Raw genomic sequence first — 19,119 nt, forward strand, 5'->3', positions numbered from 1 at the left:
CCTCCAATCCGGAATGGACAAGGGTTTGTCACTCGGCTCTCTCAAGGGCCAAGTATCGGCGCTCTCCGTATTTTTTCAAAAGCATCTAGCCAGGCTTCCGCAGGTCCGCACGTTCCTGCAGGGAGTTTGCCACATAGTCCCACCATACAAGCGTCCGCTGGAACCCTGGGACCTTAACAGGGTGCTAACGGCTCTTCAGAAACCACCTTTCGAGCCGCTGCGGGAGGTCTCTTTATCACGTCTTTCGCAAAAGGTGGCCTTTCTAGTGGCAATTACATCACTCCGGAGAGTGTCTGAGCTTGCAGCGCTGTCATGCAAAGCCCCCTTCCTGGTGTTTCACCAGGATAAGGTGGTTCTGCGTCCGGTTCCGGAATTTCTCCCTAAGGTGGTATCCCCTTTTCATCTCAATCAGGATATCTCCTTACCTTCATTTTGCCCTAATCCAATTCACCAATGTGAAAAGGATTTGCACTCTTTGGATCTGGTGAGGGCACTCCGGCTCTACGTGTCTCGCACGGCGCCCCTGTGTCGTTCAGATGCGCTCTTTGTCCTTGTCACTGGCCAGCGTAAGGGTTCGCAGGCTTCCAAGTCAACCTTGGCTCGGTGGATCAAGGAACCGATTCTTGAAGCCTACCGTTCTTCTGGGCTTCCGCTTCCTTCAGGGCTGAAAGCCCATTCTACCAGAGCCGTGGGTGCGTCCTGGGCATTGCGGCACAGGGCTACGGCTCAGCAGGTGTGTCAGGCAGCGACGTGGTCTAGTCTGCACACTTTCACGAAGCACTGTCAAGTGCATACCTATGCTTCGGCAGATGCCAGCCTAGGTAGGCGAGTCCTTCAGGCGGCGGTTGCCCACCTGTAGGAGGGGGCCGTTCGGCTTTTTTATTGAGGTATTCTTTTACCCACCCAGGGACTGCTTTTGGACGTCCCAATTGTCTGGGTCTCCCAATGGAGCGACAAAGAAGAAGGGAATTTTGTTTACTTACCGTAAATTCCTTTTCTTCTAGCTCCTATTGGGAGACCCAGCACCCGCCCCTGTTCCCTTCGGGCTGTTGTTCTTTTGTGTACACATGTTGTTCATGTTGAATGGTTTTCAGTTCTCCGAACATCCTTCGGATTGAATTTACCCTAGACCAATTTATAAGTTTTCTCCTTCCTGCTTTTGCACCAAAACTGAGGAGCCCGTGATGCACGGGAGGGTGTATAGGCAGAGGGGAGGGGTTACACTTTTTAAAGTGTAATACTTTGTGTGGCCTCCGGAGGCAGAAGCTATACACCCAATTGTCTGGGTCTCCCAATAGGAGCTAGAAGAAAAGGAATTTAAGGTAAGTAAACAAAATTCCCTTCTTTTCTTGTTATATCCCATCAAATACAATTTAAGTTTGTGGGTGTAACGTGAAACGTTCACAAGGTATGACTACTTTTTCAAGGCACTGTGAATACATAGAGACTGCATCAGCAGAAGAGTGAATGCAGCTCTGGAGTATAATACAGAATGTAACTAAGGATCAGTACAGGATCAGAAATGTATTGTATGTACACAGTGATTGCACCAGCAGAATAGTGAGTGCAGCTCTGGAGTATAATACAAAATGTAACTCAGGATCAGTACAGGATCAATAATGTATTGTATGTACACATTGATTGCACCAGCAGAATAGTGAGTGCAGCTCTGGAGTACACCATGTTCCAAATTATTATACAAATTGGATTTAAGTGTCCTAGCGATTAATAATGAAGCTCATTGATGGTTTTGTGTCTCCGGGTTCTTTGGGTCACTGAAATCAGTCTCAGATCCCTGTGATAATCAGTTTGCCCGGTGAGGCCCAATAAAAGGAACTGGATGTTCCACAATATTAAGCAGCCACAGTTTTCAAGTAACATGGGAAAGAAAAAGGATCTCTCTGCTGCCGAAAAGCATCAGATAGTGCAGTGCCTTGGACAAGGGATGAAAACATTAGATATTTCATGAAAACGTAAGCGTGATCATCGTACTGTGAAGAGATTTGTGGCTGATTCTGAGCACAGACGTGTTGGTGCTGATAAAGGCAGAATGAGGAAGGTTTCTGCCAGGCAAGTTCATCGGATTAAGACAGCAGCTGCTAAAAAGCCATTACAAACCAGCAAACAGATATGTGAAGCTGCTGGAGCCTCTGGAGTCCCTAGATCCTCAAGGTGGAGGATCCTTCAAATTTTTGCTGTGGTGCATAAACCTACCGTACTATTTGGCCACCCCTAAACAGTGCTCACAAGCAGAAACGGTTGCAGTGGCCCCGACATACAGTAAGACTAATTTTCAAACAGTCTTGTTTATTGAGGAGTGTGGAACAACCCTGGATGGTCCAGATGGATGGAGTAGTGGATGGTTGGTGGATGGCCCCCATGTCCCAACAAGGCTGCAACGTCAGCAAGGAGGTGTTGGAGTCATGTTTTGGGCCGGAATCAAGGGGAGACAGCTTGTAGGCACCTTTAGGGTTCCTGAAGGTGTGAAAATGACCTCTGCAAAGTATATAGAGTTTCTGACTGACAACTTTCTTCCATGGTACAAAAAGCAGAAACGTGGCTTCAGCAGCAAAATCATCTTCATGCATGACAATGCACCATCTCATGCTGCAAAGAATACCTCTGTGTCATTGGCTGCTATGGACATAAGAGGAGATAAACTAATGGTGAAGCCACCATCTTCCCCTGACCTCAACCCTATAGAGAACCTTTGGTCCATCAAGCAAAAGATCTATGAGGGTGGGATGCAGTTCACATCAAAACAGCAGCTCTGGAGGCGATTCTGACATCATGCAAAGAAATTCAAGCAGAAACTCTCCAAAAACTCACAAGCTCAATGGATGCAAGAATTGTGAAGGTGACATCAAAGAAGGGCTCCTATGTTACATGTAACTTGGCCTGTTAGGAGGTTTTGTATTAAAATAGCTTTTTATTTCAGTGAATGTGACCTCCTAATGCTGCAAATTCCACAAATGAGCATTTTCACTTCTTTAAAACATATAAAATGATTAGAAACTCTACTGTGCCTAATAATTTGGAACAGGAAGATTATACTGTTATCAATAAAATTCCATGTATACTCTAACGGGTGATGACTTTTATTAGACTGACTGTCATTTGCACCAACCATTTAGGAAAATCAGAGAATAATATAATTTGCATAATAATTTGGAACATGGTGTAATAAGGCCCCAGCTCCCGGCCTGATGAGTCTAATGATCTGGAAGTAACCGCTGCCTACGTGTTTATGATGCTTTGACGTCAGAACCTTAGACCTGAGCTTAGCCCTGGATTTCTTGGGGGAAATGGTTCAGATGTTACAGTAAGATTTACACTTTGAGGCTATGTTGTAGAATAATCAGTGTTTTACTTGCAGGTGATGGCAATCGCACCGACACACTACATCTGGCAGCGAGAACGCACTGAATCCCACAGCGGAGCGCTGAGAACTTACAGCAATGGTGAATTCTGTGTCCCCCGTGGACCCTGCGCCACACCACAGGACTGCTCCCTGTGTGGTAAGAAAGGACAGCACGTAGGCGTGGGATTATCTGACTCTTCATCGTCGTCATCGTCTTCATCCGATACCACAATGAGCGAACATGTAGCACCACACAATATTCCAGACTCTCCGGGGGACAAAATGCTGATCGATCCTCCACAGTGTTATCATTACCACCAAGGTAAGCTCCTGTAAAACCACGTATGACTTATTGTCTATAATGCATGATAGTGACTAGAGAGGAGCGGAACAAATGTGCTGTATCTAGTTCCCATGTCTGTGTCAAATGGAAATCACTCCTTTGCCCAGCACTTTAGTGGTCTCTAAGCCACACGCAATTTCATGATGTCACAAGGCCTGGGAAGCAACAGAAGGATCAGGGGACGTCACACGGCCTAGGGTGCAGGAGCGGACATATCACTGATGCAACCTGTGCAGCCGCACCCGGGCCTGAGAAGTAAGCTGTGTATAATTAAACTGATAGGACTTGGTTTGGAAAGGCGCACACCTGTCTATATAAGACAGCTGACACTGCATGTCACACCAAATGAGGATCATGAGGTCAAAGGAACTGCCAAGAAGCTCAGAGACAGAATTGTGGCAAGGCACAGATCTGGCCAAGGTTACAAAAGAATTTCTGTAGTACTCATTTCTACCTCCAAAACAGGTGCAATTTAGCATTTCTATGATTTATAGGGCTGCACATAGACCATATATTGTTCTCACTCAGGTGCCCTTTTCCGTCTTGTGTGCCAGTGCTAGGACGCAACAGTTGTCTAACGCGTTATAGCGAAAGAAAAAGGTATACCAAAAAGGGATCACAACACCATGAATTGAGTAGAAAAGGACGTTATTGCAACAAGAATAAATCACACATCCCCACACTTTAGAGTAGGCACACAAGAAAACAAGATTAAAAACACTTAAAAAGCCAAAGGCATAATAAACCAACCCGCCAGGAATCAATATAATGAAGTCACAATATAGATACAGTTAGGTCCAGAAATATTTGGACAGTGACACAATTTTGGCGAGTTGGGCTCTGCATGCCACCACATTGGATTTGAAATGAAACCTCTACAACAGAATTCAAGTGCAGATTGTAACGTTTAATTTGAAGGTTTGAACAAAAATATCTGATAGAAATTGTAGGAATTGTCACATTTCTTTACAAACACTCCACATTTTAGGAGGTCAAAAGTAATTGGACAAATAAACCAAACCCAAACAAAATATTTTTATTTTCAATATTTTGTTGCGAATCCTTTGGAGGCAATCACTGCCTTAAGTCTGGAACCCATGGACATCACCAAACGCTGGGTTTCCTCCTTCTTAATGCTTTGCCAGGCCTTTACAGCCGCAGCCTTCAGGTCTTGCTTGTTTGTGGGTCTTTCCGTCTTAAGTCTGGATTTGAGCAAGTGAAATGCATGCTCAATTGGGTTAAGATCTGGTGATTGACTTGGCCATTGCAGAATGTTCCACTTTTTTGCACTCATGAACTCCTGGGTAGCTTTGGCTGTATGCTTGGGGTCATTGTCCATCTGTACTATGAAGCGCCGTCCGATCAACTTTGCGGCATTTGGCTGAATCTGGGCTGAAAGTATATCCCGGTACACTTCAGAATTCATCCGGCTACTCTTGTCTGCTGTTATGTCATCAATAAACACAAGTGACCCAGTGCCATTGAAAGCCATGCATGCCCATGCCATCACGTTGCCTCCACCATGTTTTACAGAGGATGTGGTGTGCCTTGGATGATGTGCCGTTCCCTTTCTTCTCCAAACTTTTTTCTTCCCATCATTCTGGTACAGGTTGATCTTTGTCTCATCTGTCCATAGAATACTTTTCCAGAACTGAGCTGGCTTCATGAGATGTTTTTCATCAAATTTAACTCTGGCCTGTCTATTTTTGGAATTGATGAATGGTTTGCATCTAGATGTGAACCCTTTGTATTTACTTTCATGGAGTCTTCTCTTTACTGTTGACTTAGAGACAGATACACCTACTTCACTGAGAGTGTTCTGGACTTCAGTTGATGTTGTGAACGGGTTCTTCTTCACCAAAGAAAGTATGCGGCGATCATCCACCACTGTTGTCATCCGTGGACGCCCAGGCCTTTTTGAGTTCCCAAGCTCACCAGTCAATTCCTTTTCTTCGGCGCTCTATTGGGAGACCCAGACGATTGGGTGTATAGCACTGCCTCCGGAGGCCACACAAAGCAATTACACTAAAAAGTGTAAGGCCCCCTCCCCTTCTGGCTATACACCCCCAGTGGGATCACTGGCTCACCAGTTTTCTGCTTTGTGCGAAGGAGGTCAGACATCCACGCATAGCTCCACTGTTTGTAGTCAGCAGTAGCTGCTGGCTATATCGGATGGAAGAAAAGAGGGCCCATATGGGGCCCCCAGCATGCTCCCTTCTCACCCGCGGTGGTGCTTGTAAGGTTGAGGTACCTATTCCTGGTACAGAGGCTGGAGCCCACATGCTGTTTTCCTTCCACATCCCCTGGAGGGCTCTGTGGAAGTGGGATCTTGCCGGCCCCCAAGCCCTGGGGCCGGGCTCCATCCACAGACCCAGAGAACCTGCTGGATTTGGAGCGGGAGTGCCGTTCAGGGACAAGGCCCTGCAACTTTCAGGTACTCTGTGTCCCCGGCAGGCACGGACACTCTCAAGGCTTGCTGAGCGTTATAGTGCGCCGGGGACAGTAGCGCTGTGCGCTGGGGTTAGGTCACTGCAGCTTTGCTGAGTGACGTTACATGTTGGGAACTACTGCGCCGACCGCTCCTGGAGCGGCGGCGCAGCTGCGACTTGTGGTGCGCCGGGGACTTTGCGCCGACCGCGCTTTTACGGCGGCGGCGCTTCTAACTTTAGCCCCCGGCTTCTGCGGCCTAGCGCCGCTTCGTTCCCGCCCCCACCCTGTCAATCAGGGTAGGGGAGAGACGCTGCTCAATTGGCAGCGCCGAGGGCTGGAGCTTTATTTACATGCTCCAGCCCTCTCACTAGGCACAGTGGGAAGCAGGCTTCCCGCTCTTCGTCTGTATACGCCCAGGGCCCGCCCCCCCTCTCCACAAGGACGCCGGCAGCCATTACACATGCGGTCTGGCTGGGGAAAGGCAGCAGGCTCTGGGAGACCCAGACTAAAGGGATTTCGGCGACCACACACCCGCTCCTAAGCAGGCGGTAAGCAGCACATTAGTGCTGGCCCCACTAGTGCCTCAGTGTTATATTAGTGTACTTTTTTCTTGGTACCATATATATATATATAGTTGCACTGTAAGGTCGCTTCTTGGCTGGACACCCTGTACTGCTCTGAGGAGGCAGCAACATGTCATCCGCAAAACGCAAGGGTGCCAAGGCACAGGCTGTGTACACTGTTTGTACTGCATGTGGGGCTAATCTACCAGCAGGCTCCAACGACTCTCATTGTGTGCAATGTTCAGTCCCAGTGGCACTTCGTCAGCCAGAGCCTATGGTGGTAGTGGCCCAGGCAGAGACGCCTGTGAACCCTGCCCCGGTGACGGGGACAGACTTTGCAGTTTTTGCCGATAAAATGTCTGTGACTATGACAAAAATCCTGGAGACCTTGCAGTCCAGGCCAGTTACTCAGACCATGGACACTGCTGTGCCTATGTTCCCCGGTCCCCCTCAGTTGGAACTAATCCGTACTTCAAGGGGGTCTCAAGCATCACAGGCTGAAGTCTCTGACTCAGATGACAGTCCCAGGCAGCCTAAGCGAGCTCGCTGGGAAAGACCCTCGACGTCATCACACTGCTCAGGGTCTCAGCGAGAAGAGTCTCTCTGTGATGAGACTGAGGACGGTGATCAGGATTCTAATCCTGAGGCCCCTCTCAATCTGGATGCCCCTGATGGTGACGCCATGGTTAATGACCTTATATCGGCAATTAATAGACTGTTGGATATTTCTCCCCCAGCTCCTTCAGCAGAGGAGGCAGCTGCACAGCAGGAGAAGTTCCATTTCCTGTATCCCAAGCGTAAATTAAGTGCTTTTTTGGACCACTCTGACTTCAGAGAATCAATCCAGAAACACGACGCTCATCCAGACAAGCGTTTCTCTAAACGTTCTAAGGATACCCGTTATCCTTTTCCCTCTGAGGTGGCCAAACGCTGGACCCAGTGTCCAAAGGTGGATCCCCCAATTTCCAAGCTTGCGGCTAGATCCATAGTCGCAGTAGAGGATGGCGCTTCACTTAAAGATGCCAACGACAGACAGATGGACCTTTGGTTGAAATCTGTCTATGAAGCTATCTGCGCGTCGTTTGCTCCAGCATTCGCGGCCGTGTGGGCACTCCAAGCTATTTCAGCTGGTTTAGCACAGGTGGATGCTATCATACATCCAGCAGTACCGCAGGTGGCGTCACTAACTTCGCAAATGTCTGCGTTTGCGACCTATGCTATCAATGCTGTCCTAGAATCTACGAGCCGTACCGCTATGGCGTCCGCCAATTCTGTGGTTTTGCGCAGAGCCTTGTGGTTAAAGGACTGGAAAGCAGATGCTGGTTCCAAAAAATGCTTAACCAGCTTGCCATTATCTAGAGACAGACTGTTTGGTGAGCCATTGGCTGAAATCATAAAACAGTCCAAGGGTAAGGACTCTTCCTTACCACAGCCCAGAGCAAGTAAACCTCAACGGAAAAAGTGGCAGTCGAGGTTTCGGTCCTTTCGAGGCTCGGGCAAGGCCCAATTCTCCTCGTCCAAAAGGACTCAGAAAGAACAAGGGAGCTCAGATTCCTGGCGGGCTCACTCACGCCCCAGGAAAGCAAATGGAGGAACCGCTTCCAAAGCGGCTACCTCATGACTTTCGGCCTCCTCCCTCCGCATCCTCGGTCGGTGGCAGGCTCTCCCGCTTTTGCGACATTTGGCTGTCACAGGTCAAAGACCGGTGGGTAACAGACATTTTGTCTCGCGGGTACAGAATCGAGTTCAGTTCTCGGCCTCCACTTCGGTTCTTCAGAACCTCCCCACACCCCAACCGAGCAGATGCCCTGCTGCAGGCGGTGGACTCTCTAAGAGCAGAAGGAGTCGTGATCCCTGTCCCCCCTCAGGAACGGGGGCGAGGATTTTACTCCAATCTCTTTGTCGTTCCAAAAAAGGACGGCTCCTTCCGTCCTGTTCTGGACCTAAAACTGCTCAACAAGCATGTGAACGCCAGGCGGTTCCGGATGGAATCCCTCCGCTCAGTCATTGCCTCAATGTCTCAAGGAGATTTCCTAGCATCAATAGACATCAAAGATGCTTATCTCCACGTGCCGATTGCTACAGAGCACCAACGCTTTCTACGCTTCGTGATAGGAAACGACCATCTTCAGTTCGTAGCTCTGCCATTTGGTCTGGCGACAGCCCCTCGGGTGTTCACCAAGATCATGGCGGCAGTGGTAGCAGTCTTGCACTCTCACGGACACTCTGTGATCCCTTACTTGGACGATCTACTGGTCAAGGCACCCTCTCAAGAGGCATGCCAACTCAGCCTGAATGTTGCACTGGAGACTCTTCAGGCGTTCGGGTGGATCATCAACTTCCCAAAGTCAAATCTGTCACCGACCCAATCACTAACGTATCTTGGCATGGAGTTTCATACTCTCTCAGCGATAGTGAAGCTTCCGCTGGACAAGCAGCGGTCTCTACAGACTGGGGTGCAGGCTCTCCTTCAAAGTCAGTCGCACTCCTTAAGACGCCTCATACACTTCCTCGGGAAGATGGTGGCGGCAATAGAGGCGGTTCCGTTTGCGCAGTTTCATCTGCGTCCACTTCAATGGGACATTCTCCGCCAATGGGACGGGAAGTCAACATCCCTGGACAGGAAAGTCTCCCTTTCCCAGACGGCCAAGGACTCTCTGCAGTGGTGGCTCCTTTCCACCTCATTATCACAGGGAAGATCCTTCCTACCACCGTCCTGGGCGGTGGTCACGACAGACGCGAGTCTGTCAGGGTGGGGAGCAGTGTTTCTCCACCACAGGGCTCAGGGTACGTGGACTCAGCAGGAGTCCACCCTTCAGATCAATGTTCTGGAAATCAGAGCAGTGTATCTTGCCCTACTAGCCTTCCAACAGTGGCTGGAAGGGAAGCAGATCCGAATTCAATCGGACAACTCCACAGCGGTGGCATACATCAATCACCAAGGGGGGACACGCAGTCGGCAAGCCTTCCAGGAAGTCCGGCGGATTATGATGTGGGTGGAAGCCACGGCCTCCACCATATCCGCGGTTCACATCCCCGGCGTAGAAAACTGGGAAGCAGACTTCCTCAGTCGCCAGGGCATGGACGCAGGGGAATGGTCCCTTCACCCGGACGTGTTTCAGGAAATCTGTCGCCGATGGGGAAGGCCGGACGTCGACCTAATGGCGTCCCGGCACAACAACAAGGTCCCAACCTTCATGGCACGGTCTCTCGATCAAAGAGCTCTAGCAGCAGACGCCCTAGTGCAAGATTGGTCGCAGTTCCGGCTCCCTTATGTGTTTCCACCTCTGGCACTCTTGCCCAGAGTGCTACGCAAGATCAGATCCGACTGCAGCCGCGTCATACTCGTCGCTCCAGACTGGCCGAGGAGGGCGTGGTATCCGGATCTGTGGCATCTCACGGTCGGCCAACCGTGGGCACTACCAGACCGACCAGACTTACTGTCCCAAGGGCCTTTTTTCCATCGGAATTCTGCGGCCCTGAACCTGACTGTGTGGCCATTGAGTCCTGGATCCTAGCGTCTTCAGGCTTACCCCAAGGGGTCGTTGCCACCATGAGACAGGCTAGGAAACCCACGTCTGCTAAGATCTACCACAGAACGTGGAGGATATTCTTATCCTGGTGCTCTGCTCAGGGAGTGTCTCCCTGGCCATTTGCATTGCCTACCTTTCTTTCTTTCCTGCAATCTGGGTTAGAAAAAGGTTTGTCGCTCGGCTCCCTTAAAGGACAAGTCTCGGCGCTATCCGTCTTTTTTCAGAAGCGTCTAGCACGACTTTCTAAGGTGCGCACGTTCCTACAGGGGGTTTGCCATATCGTTCCCCCGTACAAGCGGCCGTTAGATCCATGGGATCTGAACAGGGTACTAGTTGCCCTCCAGAAGCCGCCCTTCGAGCCTCTGAGGGAGGTTTCACTTTCTAGACTATCACAGAAAGTGGCTTTTCTGGTAGCGAACACATCTCTTCGGAGAGTGTCTGAGCTAGCAGCGCTGTCTTCCAAGGCTCCCTTCCTGGTCTTCCACCAGGACAAGGTAGTGCTGCGCCCCATTCAGGAGTTTCTCCCGAAGGTGGTATCCTCTTTTCATCTTAATCAGGATATCTCTTTGCCTTCGTTTTGTCCTCATGCAGTTCATCGGTATGAGAAGGATTTACATTTGTTAGATCTGGTGAGAGCACTCAGAATCTACATTTCCCGCACGGCGCCCCTGCGCCGTTCGGATGCACTCTTTGTCCTTGTCGCTGGTAAGCGCAAAGGGTCGCAGGCTTCTAAGGCCACCCTGGCTCGATGAATCAAAGAACCAATTCTTGAAGCCTACCGTTCTGCTGGGCTTCCGGTTCCATCAGGGCTGAAGGCCCATTCTACCAGAGCCGTGGGTGCGTCCTGGGCATTGCGACACCAGGCTACGGCTCAACAGGTGTGCCAGGCAGCTACCTGGTCGAGTCTGCACACTTTCACCAAACATTATCAGGTGCATACCTATGCTTCGGCGGACGCCAGCCTAGGTAGAAGAGTCCTGCAGGCGGCAGTTGCCTCCCCGTAGGGGAGGGCTGTCTTGCAGCTCTAACATGAGGTATTTCTTTACCCACCCAGGGACAGCTTTTGGACGTCCCAATCGTCTGGGTCTCCCAATAGAGCGCCGAAGAAGAAGGGAATTTTGTTACTTACCGTAAATTCCTTTTCTTCTAGCTCTTATTGGGAGACCCAGCACCCGCCCTGTTGTCCTTCGGGATTTTTGGTTTGTTTGCGGGTACACATGTTGTTCATGTTGAACGGTTTTCAGTTCTCCGATGTTACTCGGAGTGAATTTGTTTAAACCAGTTATTGGCTTTCCTCCTTCTTGCTTTTGCACTAAAACTGGTGAGCCAGTGATCCCACTGGGGGTGTATAGCCAGAAGGGGAGGGGCCTTACACTTTTTAGTGTAATTGCTTTGTGTGGCCTCCGGAGGCAGTGCTATACACCCAATCGTCTGGGTCTCCCAATAAGAGCTAGAAGAAAAGGAATTTACGGTAAGTAACAAAATTCCCTTCTTTTCTCAGAATGTACCCGACTGTTGATTTTGCTACTCCAAGCATGTCTGCTATCTCTCTGATGGATTTTTTCTTTTTTTTCAGCCTCAGGATGTTCTGCTTCACCTCAATTGAGAGTTCCTTAGACCGCATGTTGTCTGGTCACAGCAACAGCTTCCAAATGCAAAACCACACACTTGTAATCAACCCCAGACCTTTTAACTACTTCATTGATTACAGGTTAACGAGGGAGACGCCTTCAGAGTTAATTGCAGCCCTTAAAGTCCCTTGTCCAATTACTTTTGGTCCCTTGAAAAAGAGGAGGCTATGCATTACAGAGCTATAATTCCTAAACCCTTTCTCCGATTTGGATGTGAAAACTCTCATATTGCAGCTGGGAGTGTGCACTTTCAGCCCATATTATATATATAATTGTATTTCTGAACATGTTTTTGTAAACAGCTAAAATAACAAAACTTGTGTCACTGTCCAAATATTTCTGGACCTAACTGTATATGATATAGGACTCTCCTATAGACAGAATAAATGTCCGGCCATACAGCTAACATGCTAATGTACAGTGCTTAAGGAAAAAGGCCACAAGCCACGTAGATTATGGACCAATAACAGGATTTAAGCTGATACTTTATATTGAAAAAGCATAGTTACAGTACATATTGGTCTATGGTTGCATGTATGACACAAATTGTGCTAGTCAATATCAATTATAATCACGCAGTGTGTGACAGACAGACACACAGACTCCAAGAAAGAGATTTTACGGTGAGTACCCAAAATCTACTTTTCTTTGTCGCTCCATTGGGAGACCCAGACAATTGGGTGTATAGCTTCTGCCTCCGGAGGCCACACAAAGTATTACACTTTTAAAAAAGTGTAACCCCTCCCCTCTGCCTATACACCCTCCCGTGGATCACGGGCTCCTCAGTTTTATGCTTTGTGTGGAAGGAGGCACACATCCACTCATAGAAAAAAAAAAAAAGATCTCTCTCCCCCGCCTCCACCTGTAGAGGAGTCGGCTTCTCAGCAGGAGAAACACCAATTTCGATTCCCCAAACGTACGCGCAATACGTTCTTTGATCACTCTAACTTCAGGGACGCTGTCCAGAAGCCCAGAGCGGTCCCGGACAAGCGTTTTGCTAAAAGGCACTCTGACACGCGTTATCCCTTTCCACCTGAAGTCGTTAAGGGCTGGGCACACTCACCCAATGTGGATCCGCCAGTCTCTAGATTGGCTGCTAGGTCCGTTGTGTCTGTTGCCGATGGCTCATCCCTGAAGGATGCCACTGACAGACAGATAGAGCTCTTGGTGAAGTCTATTTATGAGGCCACGGGCGCGTCTTTTGCCCCGGCCTTTGTGGCTGTGTGGGCTCTCCAAGCAATCTTGGCATGTCTGACTGAGATTAATGCTGTCACGCGGAATTCTGCTCCGCATGTGTCTTCCTTGACCTCTCAGGCATCAGCATTTTCATCCTACACCATGAACGCCGTCCTGGACTCCGGCTGTGGCATCCGCTAACTCCGTGGCAGTCCGCAGGGCCATGTGGCTGCGCGAATGGAAAGCAGACTCTGCTTCCAAAAGGTTCTTAACTGGTTTGCCTTTTTCTGGCGAACGTTTGTTTGGCGAACGGTTGGATGAGATTATTAAGGAATCCTCGGGAAAGGAAAAATCCAATCGAGGTTACGGTCCTTTCGTCCCTCCGCCAAGCCCCAATCCTCTTCGTCCAACTGGCCGGAGAAAGGCCAGAGGAACTCCTATGCGTGGCGGTTCAAGTCACGCCCCCAAAAGGCCGCAGGAGGCACTGCCTCCAAGCCGGCCTCCTCATGACTCTCGGCCTCATCTAGCCACATCCTCGGTCGGTGGCAGGCTCTCCCGCTTTGGCGACGCCTGGTGGCCACACGTTCAAGACCGATGGGTGAGAGACATTCTGTCTCATGGTTACAGGATAGAGTTCAGCTCTCGACCTGCGGCTCGTTTTTTCAGAACCTCCCCACCCCCCGCACAGGCCGACGCACTTTTTCAGGCGGTGGACGCTCTAAAGATGGAAGGAGTTGTGATTCCCGTTCCCCTTCAGGAACGTGGTCGCGGATTTTACTCCAACTTGTTCGTGGTGCCAAAAAAGGACGGGTCATTCCGTCCCGTTCTGGACCTCAAGCTGCTCAACAGACATGTGAGAACCAGACGGTTTCGGATGGAATCTCTCCGCTCGGTCATCCTTCAGGGTTGAAAGCCCATTCTACCAGAGCCGTAGGTGCGTCCTGGGCATTGCGGCACCGGGCGACGGCTCAGCAGGTGTGTCAGGCAGCTACGTGGTCTAGTCTGCACACTTTCACGAAGCACTATCAAGTGCATACCTATGCTTCGGCAGACGCCAGTCTAGGTAGGCGAGTCCTCCAGGCGGCGGTTGCCCACCTGTAAGAGGGGGCCGTTTTCGGCTCCTTTTATTGAGGTATTCTTTTACCCACCCAGGGACTGCTCTTGGACGTCCCAATTGTCTGGGTCTCCCAATGAAGCGACAAAGAAAAAGGGAATTTTGTTTACTTACCGTAAATTCCTTTTCTTCTAGCTCCTATTGGGAGACCCAGCACCCGCCCCTGTTCCCTTCGGGCTGGTTGTTCTTTTGTGTACACATGTTGTTGATGTTGATTTGTTCTTATGATTCATGGTCTTCAGTTCTCCGAACATCCTTCGGATTGAATTTACCCTAGACCAATTTATAAGTTTTCTCCTTCCTGCTTTTGCACCAAAACTGAGGAGCCCGTGATCCACGGGAGGGTGTATAGGCAGAGGGGAGGGGTGACACTTTTTTAAAAGTGTAATACTTTGTGTGGCCTCCGGAGGCAGAAGCTATACACCCAGTTGTCTGGGTCTCCCAATAGGAGCTAGAAGAAAAGGAATTTACGGTAAGTAAACAAAATTCCCTTTTTTCTACTCAATTCATGGTGTTGTGATCCCTTTTTGGTATACCTTTTTCTTTCGCTATATCCCATTGTGCTTGTATACCAGGAGATCCCACCGGGCGGTGCCCTTCCTCTGCTTAGTTAGTTGTCTAACGCGTAGCACAGCTTGGACAGCAACAAAAGCGCTTCAGAGGTCGCAGGGCCTAAGAAGTGACAGACACCCATGAGATGTCAGGTGGAGGATGACAGCCTCCAGTAAAGGCTGGATGCCACAGAAAACTGGAGCAGACGTTGGACCTGGGAACCGCAAATCTTTTTGCTCATCTATAATCAGTTCTGAAATTTTCAAGCAAAGAAGAAAACGTCCTTGGCAGTCACATACAGTGGGTACGGAAAGTATTCAGACCCCTTTACATTTTTCACTCTTTATTTCATTGGAGCCATTTGGTAAATTCAAAAAAGTTTATTTTTTTTCATTAATGTACACTTTGCCCCCATCCCCCATGTTGTCAGGAAAAAACAGAAATGTAGAAATTTTTGCAAATTTATTAAACAAGAAAAACTGAAATATCACATGTTCATAAGTATTCAGACCTTTTGCTCAGTATTGAGTAGACACATCTTTTGAGCTAGTACAGCCATGAATTGTCTTGGGAATGATGCAACAAGTTTCTCAACACTGGATTTGGGGATCATCTGCCATTCTTCCTTGCAGATCCCGTCCAGTTCCGTCAGGTTGGATGGTTAACGTTGGTGGATGCCATTTTCAGGTCTCTCCAGAGATGCTCAATTGGGTTTAGGTCAGGGCTCTGGTTGGGTTGCTCAAGAATGGTCACATAATTGTTTTGAAGCTACTCCTTTGTTATTTTAGCTGTGTGCTTAGGAGCATTGTCTTGTTGGAAAGTGAACCTTCGACCAAGTCTGAGGTCTAGAGCGCTCTGGAAGAGGTTTTCTTACAGGATATCTCTGTACTTGGCCGCATTCATCTTTCCTTCAATTGCAACCAGTCGTCCTGTCCCTGCAGCTGAACCCCCGTCTTCCCCCATAGCATGATGTTGCCTCCATCATGTTTCACTGTGGGGATTGTATTGGGCAGGTGATGGGCAGTGCCTGGTTTTCTCCACACATACCGCTTAGAATAATCGCCAAAAAGTTCTATCTTCATCCCATCAGACCAGAGAATCTTATTTCTCATAGTCTGGAGTCCTTCATGTGTTTTATTGCAAACTCTACGTGGGCTTTCATATGTCTTGCACTGAGGAGAGGCTTTCGTCGGGCCACTCTGCCATAAAGCCCCGACTGGTGGAGGCTGCACTGATAGGTGACTTTGTAGAGCTTTCTCCCATCTCCCTACTGCATCTCTGGAGCTAAGCTACAGTGATCTTGGGGGTTCTTCTTTACCTATCACCAAGGCCCTTCTCCCACGATTGCTCAGTTTGGCTGGACGGCAAGGTCTAGGAAGAGTTCTGGTGGTCCCAAACTTCTTCCATTTAAGGATTATGGAGACCACTGTGCTCTTAGGAACCTTGAGTACTACAGAAATTCTTTTGTAACCTTGGCCAGATCTGTGCCTTGCCACAATTCTGTCTCTGAGCTCCTTGGGCAGTTCCTTTGACCTCATGATCCTCATTTGGTGTGACATGCAGTGTGAGCTGTGAGGTCTTATATACACAGGTGTGCGCCTTCCCAAATCACGTCCTATCAGTGTAATTACACACAGCTGGACTCCAATGAAGGAGCAGAACCATCTCAAGGAGGATCACAAGGAAATGGACAGCATGGGACTTACACATGAGTGTCTGAGCAAAGGGGCTGAATACTTATGACCATGTGAGATTTCAGTTTTTCTCGTTTAATAAATTTGTAAAAATTTCTACATTTCTGGGTTTTTTTCTATGAAGATGGGGCAGAGTGCACATTAATGAGAAAAAAAATGAACTGTTTTGAAGTTACCAAATGGCTTCAATGAAACAAAGAGTGAAAAATTTAAAGGGGTATGAATACTTTCCATACATACTGTATAGTACTTGGCGGACAGATTAGTTCCCTGAATTAAACCTGTTGTCCAAACCATGGAAGTTTTAACAAATAGCAAAAACTAGTAATCTCTTATCAATAAACCCGAATTGCCATGCAATCACTTTCCTGGTCCCCGGTGGTCTCTCCTTATACAGACCAAGCATTGTCATTTTGCTATGACATCTGTCTTTTGGAGCCAATTATTGGCTGCAGCCGTCAATTCAGTGATTGGCAGCAGCGGTCACTTGTCAAGCCATATAATTGCTGATGATTGGTAAACAAAGACTAGCGGGGAGCCGTGTCTCAACAGGAGCAGCATGAGGGGCAGTGGTTTACAGAATAAAATAATATATACAATTGGACAAAAGGGAGTAATGGTTTCTTGTCTGTCTTCAAGATCTCTGATTGCTGTTATTGAATTGAATGCTTCACTTCCTATTTTTAAAGTTACAAGACACAGCCCTGATTGCTGCCTGTGTATACTGACACATGTACCTGTGTGATCACACATCATCAGGACAGAGGTGTGACACAGGCTCCAGATACACTACTTTATTTTTAGCAGGTCTAAACGGCCCGTTACACGGGACGATATATTGTGCGATTGCACCCGTCCCCGTCGTTTGTGCGTCACGGGCAATTAGTTGCCTGTGGCGCAAAAAGTTGTTAACCCCCCGTCACACGCACTTACCTCCCGAGCGACGTCGCTGTGGGCGGCGAACACGTTCGGCGTCACACAGCAGCTGGCCAATAGAAGCGGAGGGGCGGAGATGAGCGGGACATAACATGCCGCCCACCTCCTTCCTTCCACATTGCTGGCGGCCGCAGGTAAGCTGTGTTCATCGTTCCCGGGGTATCACACGGAGCGACGTGTGCTGCCTCGGGAACAATGAACAACCGGCGCGCAGAAGGACGATCGATTTTTTTTGAAAATGAGCGACGTGTCAAAGAGTAACGATAAGGCTAGGTTCACATTTCCGTTGTTTTGCATCAGTCACATGCGTTACTTGACGCATGTGACTGATACGTTGTACAACGGATGACAAAAAACAATTCATTGTCGGACTCCGTTGTGTGCGGGGGGCGGAGCTGAGCGGGGCCGTGGTGCTGAGGACGTCAGTGCCGCGGGGACTGCAGGGCTGGGGACAAGTGAGTGTGTGAGTGTTTGTGTGTACACATGCGGAGTGCGGGAGGGGCGGAGCCGAGTGGGGAAGTGTCGGCCTCCTTGCACACGTATCCAGGGTAAATATCGGGTAACTATAAGCAAAGCACTTTTCTTTGTCGCTCCATTGGGAGACCCAGACAATTGGGGTGTATAGCTTCTGCCTCCGGAGGCCACACAAAGTATTACACTTTAAAAAGTGTAACCCCTCCCCTCTGCCTATACACCCTCCCGTGGATCACGGGCTCCTCAGTTTTATGCTTTGTGTGGAAGGAGGCACACATCCACTCATGCATTCTCATATTAGTTATGTCGGTTGGAAGAAAAGAGGGCCCCCACGGGTCCCCCGGCTTGTTCCCTTCTCACCCCACTACGTCGGCGGTGTTGTTAAGGTTGAGGTACCCATTGCGGGTACAAAGGCCGGAGCCTCATGCCGTCTCCTTCACCATCCCTTAGCGGCTCTGGGAGAAGTGGGATCCTGAACGGTCATCCATTTGCTGGGACCGTGCTCCCTCCGCAGCCCCTGTGGGAATCTGCCGGACTGGAGTCTATCAACCTCAGGGACCGGGCCCTGCAACTCTAAGGTACTCTGTATCCCCATTGGGGACTGTGCAGGAGCGCACCTTCCTCCCGGACGCTGCGGCAGCTGCTGAATTGAGAAGACCGGCGGACTTCCGCGCCGACCGTGCCTGCTTGTCGGGCGCGGTCTCAATTTTAGTCCCCGGCTTCATCGCGGCCTAGTCGCAAAAATCCCGCCCCCGGGCCTGCCTGTCAGGGGTAAGGGCGGGACTGCCGACCTGACGTCGGATGTGAGGGCTGGAGCATCCTGCATGTTTCCTCCCCCCTCACTGATCACTGTGGGGACCCCAGATTCCCGCACTTTCCTGGCGCCGCCCATGGCTCCACTCCTCCCCTGAGATCTCCGGCGGCCATTTTTTGGCATTCTGCCGGTGGAGGATTCTCAGGAACAGCTCTGCAGCTCCGGGGGACCTAAGGCTGGGAATCTGGAGGCACACACTCCGCTTGTTAGCGGTCGGTAAGCCACACCGGTCACCCGGTGCTGGTCCCCCCTAGGGTGCCGGAATAGATAAGTATTTATATATATATTTCTGTTCGGTCGGGCTGTATACCCTGTTTTTGCCCATATACCCTCAGTGATCATTCTCCTAGGAGACAACAGCATGTCGTCCACAAGGAGCAAAGCTGTTAAGGCACAGGGTTTTTTTGCGACCTGTACCTCTTGTGGGGCTATGTTACCTGCGGGTTCCACCTACCCTCACTGTGAGCAATGCTCGACCCCTGTTTCACTCGCTCAGCC

The 19,119-nt window shown here is 49.5% G+C and overlaps 1 protein-coding gene across 1 annotated transcript in view; it reads left to right on the forward strand.

The window, feature by feature from the left end:
• SPDYA (speedy/RINGO cell cycle regulator family member A) overlaps positions 1–19,119 on the forward strand; it is a 91,282-nt gene that overhangs the window by 62,891 nt on the left and 9,272 nt on the right. Inside the window, exon 6 of the mRNA XM_075337928.1 lies at positions 3,377–3,683. Coding sequence (XP_075194043.1) covers positions 3,377–3,683 — 307 coding nt within the window. The remainder of the gene's footprint in view (positions 1–3,376; positions 3,684–19,119) is intronic.

This window comes from Anomaloglossus baeobatrachus, chromosome 3, assembly GCF_048569485.1.
Source record: "Anomaloglossus baeobatrachus isolate aAnoBae1 chromosome 3, aAnoBae1.hap1, whole genome shotgun sequence".
In the NCBI taxonomy this organism is placed as follows: Eukaryota; Metazoa; Chordata; class Amphibia; order Anura; family Aromobatidae; genus Anomaloglossus; species Anomaloglossus baeobatrachus.